Source organism: Pseudopipra pipra, chromosome 6 (assembly GCF_036250125.1).
Source record: "Pseudopipra pipra isolate bDixPip1 chromosome 6, bDixPip1.hap1, whole genome shotgun sequence".
Classification (NCBI taxonomy): Eukaryota; Metazoa; Chordata; class Aves; order Passeriformes; family Pipridae; genus Pseudopipra; species Pseudopipra pipra.
Window position 1 is genome coordinate 516,092 of NC_087554.1, and position 9,548 is coordinate 525,639.

The 9,548-nt window shown below is 66.3% G+C and overlaps 1 protein-coding gene across 1 annotated transcript; it reads right to left on the reverse strand.

Annotated features, from left to right (window-relative positions):
* Positions 1-111: 111 nt before the first annotated feature.
* On the reverse strand, positions 112-8,680 carry DTX4 (deltex E3 ubiquitin ligase 4). Its single transcript, XM_064659838.1, has 9 exons — positions 8,381-8,680; positions 5,291-6,014; positions 4,397-4,458; positions 4,088-4,249; positions 3,904-3,965; positions 3,466-3,618; positions 2,638-2,799; positions 2,243-2,332; positions 112-1,947 (listed from the first exon to the last, which is right to left on the reverse strand). Exons 1-9 carry the CDS (start codon positions 8,589-8,591, stop codon positions 1,714-1,716), a joined length of 1,860 nt encoding a protein of 619 aa, XP_064515908.1. The 5' UTR covers positions 8,592-8,680; the 3' UTR covers positions 112-1,713.
* Between the last annotated feature and the right edge of the window lie 868 nt (positions 8,681-9,548).

Consider the following 9,548-nt stretch of genomic DNA (forward strand, 5'->3'; position numbering starts at 1 on the left):
CCAAGGGGCTTCAGGGGGACGAGGGGTGCCTGGCCCTGCCCACGGTGCCCCTCGCTCACCTGGCCTCACCTGGCCACACAGACGACTGACAGAAGACAACAGAGAGGCCAGGCCGTGCAGGGACCACGAGGGTCCCCTGCCATTCGCTTTATTGACCCCCCACCCCCCTCCACGGGGTGGCCAGCGGGGGTGACAGACCCCCCCCGGACCACGGAGAGGGAAAACAGCAACGACAACAGAACGATGCACAGAAGGACGGGCCCCCTTCCCGCGACCCTCCCCGGGCAAACCAGGAGGGGAATGCAACAAAACCGGCCGGGAGGCCCCACCTTCCCCCGGGGGGCAACAGCACAGGGCTGGGGGTAGCCTGGGCAGCGGTGGGTGCTGCCCCCCCTCTTGCTCTCCAAGCCCAGGGGTCTCGTGGGCAGCCAGACCCCAGCAGTGGGGACAGTGCCCCCGGGGCAGCCCTCAAAACTGTGGGGACCTCGCCAGCACCCTGGCACAGGCAGCTCTGAGAGGCCCTATGAATCCCACACTGGTTTGGGCTGGAAGGGACCTCACAGACCATCTCATCCCAACCCCCTGGGCAGGGACACGTTCGGCCAGCTCGGGTCACCCAAAGGCCCGGGGAGCCCAAGATGACACAGAACACACTCCCCCCACCCCCCCATCACCCACACTCTCCTACCCACGCCCCAGCCCATGCCAGTCCCTCACCAGACCCTCCAAGGCCTCTCTGGGGGCAGCAAGGGGAACAGTTCTCAGCCCTGCCTGCACCTTGGCCCCGTGGGGACCCACAGGTAACAGCCCTCCTGTGGGGCAGAGCCCTGTTGGGGTGGGGGGTCTCCACAGCCCCTGTCCCATCCCCAAGCACCACCGTGCCCAGTCCCAGTCTGGCTGCAGCACCACGTTCTCCCAGGCCTCAGGCTGCCTCCCAAAACGCCCCCCCTATATGTACATATATACGACAAAACCCCAAAATTCGAGGTATTATAGAAATTCAACGCGGGGACACCCCCATACGAACAGTTCAAGGAACCCACTGTGGTGGGGGTGGGACACAGGCCAGAAAATGTCCATCACTGTCCCCCCCTCTCCACTTCCTAGCACCCACCAGCCCCTCCCTGGCATGCAGAGGCGGGGGCAGCCCAGACAAGGGCACAGCTCAGACACAGCCAAGAGGAGCAGAGGGCACAGGGCTGGGGGGCAGCCCAGGGCCCCCCAACCTCCACGGACACAGGAGACCAGAGGGAAGGTACCGGACAGAACAAACAAACAAACATCAGAGGGATGAGGCAGAGCAAGGGGGACTCCCATGGCTCCAGCTCCCGCCCCAGGCCAGGTCCCAGCCCCAGGAGGGTGTCAGGGGGGTTGGGTCAGGCTGGCACCGGTGTGGATGAGGAGGGAGGGGAGCCTGGCACCCCCCAAGCCCTCAGCACAGTGGCAGCAAGGACAGCACACCATCCAGAAGGGTGGTCACGCCAGCCTGAAGCCCCACAGCTGCGTGTGGGGAGGTTCCCGCCCCGCAGGAGTGAAGGGGACGGCCCAAAGGACCTTCTCCCGCATTCCCGGCCAGCCTGGGGATGCTCCCACCGCGTGGGCACCGCTGGGAGCCGGGGGGGCTCTGGGTGCACCCCGAAAAGCCCCCTCCAGCAGCTTTATCCTGGTGGGTGCCAGCACAGGCAACCCTTTCCTTGCCTCCTCGCCACGGTGTCAGTCCTTCTCCTGTGCCAGGCTCTCCTCCGTGATGCCCTGGGCCGCCAGCTCGGCCAGGACATTGTCCAGGTAGTTGATGTCGGGGTAGCCATGGCCGGTGAGGTTGGAGCCGAACTCTGTCTTGTGGTGGATCTCATTCCAGATCACCGTGTCCGACTCGCCCGTGGTGCTGGAGGTCCCGATGGCGAAGATCAGGCGCCGGTCCCAGGCTACCAGCAGCAGCCTCAGCACCTGTGGGGGCAGGAGAGGGGTCAGGCAGCAAGGCAAACACCGGGTGGGGAAGCACCCGCTTCTGTTTGAGGCACGCCCGATCATCCTGGTGTGCCCTGGCAACGTGGGCAACTCACAGCCAAGCCCTGCAGGGAGCTCGGGATCCCAGCACAGGGTCCTGCCCCAGCCAAAACAGAGGGACCAGCCTGCTGAGCTCCCCCCCATGGGAAAACCTCCCCCTGAGCAAGTCCATTTTTCCCCACGCTCCCCCTCGACACGCCTTGGCCAGCTGGAGCTGCCCAGGTGAGCCCCTCACCTTCCTGCCCTTCTCGCTGTCTGGCAGGTAGCAGTGCCGGGGGAAGCCACGGGCCGTGAAGCTCTTCCCAGGGTTTGGATGCTCCGGTCCCTGCAATGTGGCAAGCGGGAGAAGAAAACCCTTTTGGAGCTCAAAAGGATGCTCTGGGCACAAGGTAACCCCCCCCAGCCTCAGTGGACACCGATTGTCGCCATCCCCCTGCCACCAGGCAGACAGGGACAACACTCCCACGCAGACACAACCCAGGCTTCCCACAGCATCCTTACGGACAAGCAGCTCCTGAGCGGAGGCACGAGCTGCAGCACGACCCGGGGGGTAACACAGCAGCAACGAGGGCCGCCAGCCCCACGGGGGATCTCCCCCACCCCCGCCCTGGCCACGGGGCCAGGCCTCACCTGCACCCCCGGGGGGATGTTGTAGATGATGCGGATGGTTTTGCAGTCGGCGTGGCCGGGCAGGGCGTGAGGGATGATGTGATACTCCATCTTCCCCGGGGGCTGCGTCCCCGTCTTCACCCCGTAGATGGTTTTGCAGGTGGGACACTGCAGGCTCCCGTCCTGAGAGCAGGAAGAGGGGAACACACTGAAACCCGTGTCTGCAAGCCACACCCAGAGCCTGGGCAGCACTGAACGCTGCTTTAACTGTGAAAGCCACCAAAAAACCACCCAGGAAGCACGGGATAGGGCTGGGGGAATCACTATGGCTACCCAGCTTCACCCAAAAACCTGGGGTCTGTGTTCCTCTTCCCCATCAGTTTTTCATTGCTTTCCCTACCTCTGATTTCATGGGGTTTTTTTGGTTTGTTTGTTTGTTTGTTTGTTTTTAAGGGAGAAATACAATGAACATTAAAAATCTCCAAGCGATGTGGAACACATTTTCTAGGGAATGTCAGGCAATTTACAGCGGGCTCAGGAAAGCCCTCCTGTGGCTGGAAAAGCGCTGCCTGGCACCAGATCCCAGGCAGCTCTGCTCAAACATTCAGGGGATGAAAGTTCACCCCGGGAAGGAAAGCGAGCACATAAAACTGGGCACAGTGGGGGCGAAAACACACCCGTGCAACCCCCGGGTTCTGACTCAGCAGTCCCAAAGCGCTTGCTTGCTGCTGATAAAAATTAAACTGTGCCAGGGTGGGAGGTCAGAGTCCTCTGGGGCAGCAGGACTCGAGTGCTGCTCCCCGGGAGCAGGGGGAGCTCAGCACAGGCCGCCGAGCCGAGGCCTCTCACCTTGTTGCCATTGTTGTACATGGCCACCAGGCAGTGGAGGTGGAAGACGTGGCTACACTTGACCAGCTTCCCCACGAGGTCAGGCTTGACGGCTGGCTGGGGCCCCTTGTAGCCAGAGGGGGCAGAGAGACGCTCCATGCAGATGGTGCAGTCCTGCACGGAAGGAAGGGGAGGAGAGGGATCACACGGATGGATGCAGCCAGAGCCGAGGTCACGGGGCTGATGAGCTGCCCTGGGACCAGCACCCACCCCTGGGGCTGGGCTGCCACCCCTCTTTGGAGGGGACAGGGACAGGGAAGAGCCATGAGGGGTGGTGGGACACCCCTGCACGGGAAGGGAGGAGATCCCCACGTGGCCCAGGGCATTGTGCATGTCCCACTGCCCATCCCAGAGCAAAGCACCCCGGGGACACCCCAGCACAAGCCCCGGCGCTCGCACCTCGTCCGGCGGATGCCGCACCTTCTGCAGGTACTTTTTCAGTACCTCCTCCGGGGTTTTACCTGCAGGAGAGCAAGAATCAGAGGGAGAAACTCACTGCCAGGGGCAGCAGAGGGGATGGGGGGCACAGGGGAACCAGGCAGGGAAGGGGGGACAGGGGCCAAGCGGCAAAAGTGCCTCTCACCCTTCTTGGCCTGTTTCTTGGTGGTCTTGCGGCAGGTGTGGGAGATGCCGGGGATGGACTGGATCTCGCTCTTGCTGACAGGTGGGGGGTGCAGCACCAGCTTGGGGGGCCGTGTCAGGCACACGGGCAGCCCGGCCGCGCTCATCAGGATCCCCGTGATCCCTGGGAGAAACGGGGCTCTGAAACGGCGCCGAGGAACCAGCCACGCCTCAAACCCCATGTGATCCCCAAAAACTGCCCCCTACCCCGGGGCTGTTTATCCTTCCACCCCAGGGAACCCACAGGCACTCGCTGCGGCCCCATCCTCACCTGCCAGTGCTGGGTTGACGGGGCTGGAGCCAGTGAGGTTCTTCACAGGGACAGTGGGGACCCTGGGGGGAGCCAGCAGAGACCACGTCAGGAGCGGTGGCAGCACCCACGTCCCCACGGGGCCCAGGGGCCAGACAACAGTTGCCTGAGCAACTGCACGGGCCCTGGCTGGAAACAGAGAATCCCCCGATGGGGCAACGTGCCCCCCCTGCCCCACCACCGCCTTTTCTCTGGCGCTTTAGAAACACTGCCTGCATCTCCATTCATGGCCCCTTTTTGTCACTGCTCCCCGGGCCAGTCTGTTGTTTCTTTTCCTCTTTTCTCCTATGGCCACGTCACTGCCACAGCTCTTTTCCCCCCCCCTCCCCTTGGGGCTCTCTTCCATGGGAAAGTTTCCCGGCAGGTCAGGAGCAGAGGGAAGGGGGAGGATGGAGAGGGAGAGGAAAGGGGCCAGGCTGCGACAGAAGGCTGACGGCAGAGCCAGACAAAGGGGAGAAACAGGCTCATTAAATGTCCACCCCCTCACAAAAATGTGTCTTTGGTGGGTGGGAGTCTGGAGGGACCCCTTCTCATGGGGCATGAATGGCTTTTCTTCGGGCCTTTCGCAGTCCCTCACCCAACCCCTGCCTCCAAGAGAAAGAGCAGCCTCAGCCTCTCCATTGAGATGCAGGAGCCACCCCGTCCCCGCTCCAGTCCCCAGGCACCTGCGGGGAAGGCGAGGGGCCCAGCGGAGCCCCCCGGCCCCGGGAGCTTGGGGAGCACCGAGGTCTGTCTCCCACCAGGCTCAGGGCTGGCAGGGCCCCTCCGTGCCCCGGGGAGGGGGAAAAGCTCGCGCTGCCCCTCCCTCCGCCCAGGCACCCCTCGCTGGCACTGCTGGCACACGGCGGGACTCACCCCGAGGCGATGAGCACGCGGGACTGGGCGATGGCCAGGCGCTGGAGGTGGCTGCGGTTCAGGGTGCCCAGGCCAGGACGGGCTGCTTTGCCACTGCCGGCGCCGGGCGGGCTGCCGGTGGAGCCGGCCGAGCTGAGGGCGGGCGTGCTGGCCGCCTGACGCCGGCCCCCCTGGGCCGCCAGCGGCTTCAGCGAGCCGCGCACCACGGCCACGCCGTCGGGCGCCTTGGCCGCCGGGGCGGGCGCCGGGGCTTTGGGGGCGGCCGGCGGCGGGGCGGGGGCTTTGCGGGGCTGCAGGGTGGCGGTGCCGGGGCCGGCGGCCGACACGGTGGCTTTGACGCTCATGACCAGGAGGCACTGGGGGCAGGTGCAGGCGGGGACCGGCGGGGCTGCCGCCGCCCCGGGGCTGGCCGGCCACGACTGGGACTTGGGCAGGGTGCCCGAGACCAGCGGGTAGACCATGTCGAGCCTGCGGCGGACGCGGCGCTTGCGCTGGGTCTGCCGGTTGATCTGGCCCATGGTGGCGAAGTCGATGACGTAGCAGAAGCCGATGGCGCTCAGGTCCACCCAGGGGTGCTGCTTCTCGTAGGCGCGCTGGATGGTGATGCCCACGTCCATGTCGTAGGGCGTCCACGTCCCGCTGTCATTCTCCCACTCCCAGACCACTCCCTTGCCGGGCGCCGACGACGGGTCGTAGTAGCTGCGCCGGACGGGGCGGATCGTGCCTGAGGGAGGGCGACACAACAGACGCCGTCAGACCCTGGCGCCAGCACCCACCCGTGGGCAGGGAGCAAAACCACCCCGACCTGCCCCGCCGGTGCCATCCCCACGGGGACAGGACGGCTTTCCGGCTCGGCTGCTGTCCCCGCCCTGCCAGGGGACTGGCGTGCCTTGGGCTCCCCCGGCTGCTGCCTGCGAGCCGCCCTGCCACAAGGCACCCCGAGGTCCGTGCACGGCCCGGGGGTGCTCCCCCAGTGCGACTGGGCTGAAGGGAAGGGCGGATCTCCCGCCCAGCGCTCGCAGCCCCGCTGGGGAAACGCGGCAACACAAGTCTGGCTGTTCCATCCCGCTCCCGGGGACCTCCCGCGGGAGCCTGAGGAAACCAGGCATTAGGGCACCGGAGTCCTGCAGCACCTGGCACTGTCTCCCTCTCAGCTCCGGACTGGAAGAGGTTTCAATAAAAGATTTCAGGGTCATCTCCGAGCCCCCCAGCAGTGGCACACACGGGCACTCGTGCACCCAGGGGAGCGGGGCTCGTGCCAGCCCCACCATCTGCAGCTCCCGAACCGGCCCACGATGAAAACCCAAACTGTGGCAGAGGGAAAAATCCCCATGAGGCCAAGCAAAGGAGTTTGAGCAGGGCCCTGTGCCTGGCTCCTGCTCCCCCATCAGCAAACATCAGGAGTGGGATGAGAGCACACAAAGCACAAAGGTTCTGTGCCCTGTATCCATATTTTTGCTAGGTGTTTCCTTTCCCAGCACTCCCAGTCAACTAGGACGCATTCAAAGCATGGATAGAGATTTTGGAAACTCCAATAAGGAGAAAACCTTCTTCTTTGGGATGTCTAAAGGAATGGCAAGGCAGGCTGAACACGGCCAGGCTCAGCCCTGGGGTCCCGTCCTGAGCGTGTCATTCCAGAGGTGTTTGTGTAACAGGTGGGATGAGCTCCCGAGCAGCGCTGCCTCCACATCCCCGTGCAGAACCCCATGGCTCAGCCCTGCTGCCAGCACTGGGAACAAGAAAGCTCAGAGAGAAGAAATAACAAGCCTGCTGCTTCGGCTTTTCACCACGTGTCCTGCAAAGCCTGCAAGAATTTCAGTGCCTTTTCACCCCCACCACTCCGCAGGGAGCAGCCACCACCGCCGGTCCCGCAGGGCCACGTCTCACACACCAGCGGGCTAAAAACGAGAAGGTGTTTGTCAGCACCCTGCTGTGGTGCGTGGGGTACAGCTACACCCCAGGCGAGCCGAGCCACCGGCCCTGTCCTGCGAAGGAGCACCCAGGTCAGCAAAGCCGCCGGCGCTGGGCGCACAAAGCGGCCGGAGGGTGATTTATCCTAATCCGGCGGTGGCATGCGGCATCTGGCGGTCCCCAGGCAGCAGTGTGGGAATGCTGTGTGTTCCCCCAGCCCCGCGCCGCCAGCCGGCCTCCCATTCAACAGGGGAAGAAAGGGAACAATAGCTATTCAGGGCCTGCCAGGGTCGCGACCCCCCCAAATCAGAGCTGTTTAATGACCCAAAATACCAACATCCCCAGCAACCCAGGGAGAGACAGAACAATCTCCCTTTCAGTCCTCCACCCTGGGCAACAATAGCCCTCAGAAGCTGGCCCCCAGCCCCCTCTCCGCAGAGGTCCCTTGTCCCCACACCCCCGGGCAGGGGAGGGTCGCCGCCAGCCCCCAAGGCTGCTGGGGGAAGAAGGACAAAGGAGGGTGTCTGGCACTCTGCTGCACCCAGCACCCCCTGCCCCAGGGACAAAGCACACTGGCCAACACGGGGCTGCTGGGGGGTCACAAACCCCGCTGTGCCAACCCCCCTGCCACGGGTGCTCGTGGTCCCGCATCCCAGACAGCCCCAGGGCCCCCCGCCTGGGGGGGACAGACAACCCCCATCACCCGCCCGTGCCCTCCTGGAGCATCCCCCCACCTGCCTGTGCCCCCTCCCTGGGCACCCCAGGGGCTGCCATCCCCCGGGGCAGGATTTGGCACCCGAGCACCGCTCAGCTCTCTAGGCCTTCGCGCCTGATGGCGGCTCGGTGGCAGCACCGAGGGAACGGGGAAAGGTCTGCTGGGGACGGGCTTCCCCCGCACGCAGGGACGAGAAAAGCCCGCGGGGCGGGTGCGAGGCGGGGGCGTCGCAGCGGGGAGGGGGCCGGGCAGCACGACCCCCGGGGGCACGGGGGGCACGGGGAGCGGCGGGGGGCACCGCCGGCAGGGCCGGGCGGTGTGCGGGGCATCGCGGGGCATCGCGGGCCCGGCAGCGCCCCGCCAGAGCCCGGGGAGCCCCGGGAGCATCCCGGCGGGGCGGGGCGGGCGGGGAGCGGCGCGGGGGCCGCGGCGGCCGCTCGGGGCCCGGCGCGGGGCCGACTCACCGGTGTCCTGGCGGAACTGGTGCATGGACTGCAGGTCGATGATGTAGGGCGCCAGGCGGCTGTCGGCCTGGCCCAGCACCACGCTGCCGCCCGCCCGCGGCCCGGCGCGGGCCACCGCCTCGATGTGGTGGCTGACGGCCGGGCTGTAGGGCCGCCAGCGCCCGTGCTCGTTCAGCCATTCCCACACCACCACGGCCGAGGCCAGCAGCATGGCTCCGCCGCCGCGGGCCCGGCTCGCCGCCCCGCCGCAGCCCGCCCCGCCGGCTCTCGCATGCTCGGCGCGGCGCAGGGATCCTCCGCCCGCCCCCGCCCGCGGCCGGAGCCGCGCACGGCCGGGCCGCCCCTGCGCGCACCCGCGGCGCGCTCCCGCCGCCGCCGCCGGACCGCCCCGCCCGCACCGGAGCACCGGCGGCGGCAGGGCAGGGCAGGGCACGGGGAACGCCCCGCCCCGGCGACACCGGCGAGAAACACGTCCCGCGTCTGTCCCTGGACACCCGCCCTGCACCCCTGGGACACCCCGCTGTCCCTGTATCCCCTGGGTCGCTGCTCCTCCATCCTGCACCTCTGCGGCACCCCACTGTCACTGTACGCCCTGGGTCCTGGGACCCCCCACTCCACACCCCTGTGACACCCCACTGTCGCTGTACCCCCTGGGTCCCTGATGTCCCCACCCTGCACCTCTGTGACCCCCCACTGTCACTGTACCCCCTGGGTCCCTGGTGTCCCCACTCTGCACCTCTGTGACCCCACACTGTCCCTGTATCCCCTGGGTCCCTGGTGTCCCCACCCTGCACCTCTGTGACCTCCTACAGTCCCTGTACCCCCTGAGTCCCTGGACCCACACCCCACACCCCTGGGACTTCTCCCAGTGTCCCTGAACCCCCTGTACCCCCACCCTACACACCTGGGACCTCTCTCAGTGGCCCCTGTATCCCCACTATGCACTCCTGTGCCCCTGTACCCCCAACCCTGCACCCCCAGGATGCCCCACTGTACCCCCTTTACCCCCACCCTGCATCCCTGGCATCCCTCCCAGTGTCCCCCACACCTTTAACCAGGACTGCATCCCAGGGAGCCCCTGGTGTGCTCCCACCTTTGGGGTCCCCCATGGCCCCCACCTGGCAGTGATGGGACTCGGGGTGCTGATGGGTTACATGGACCCCACTTC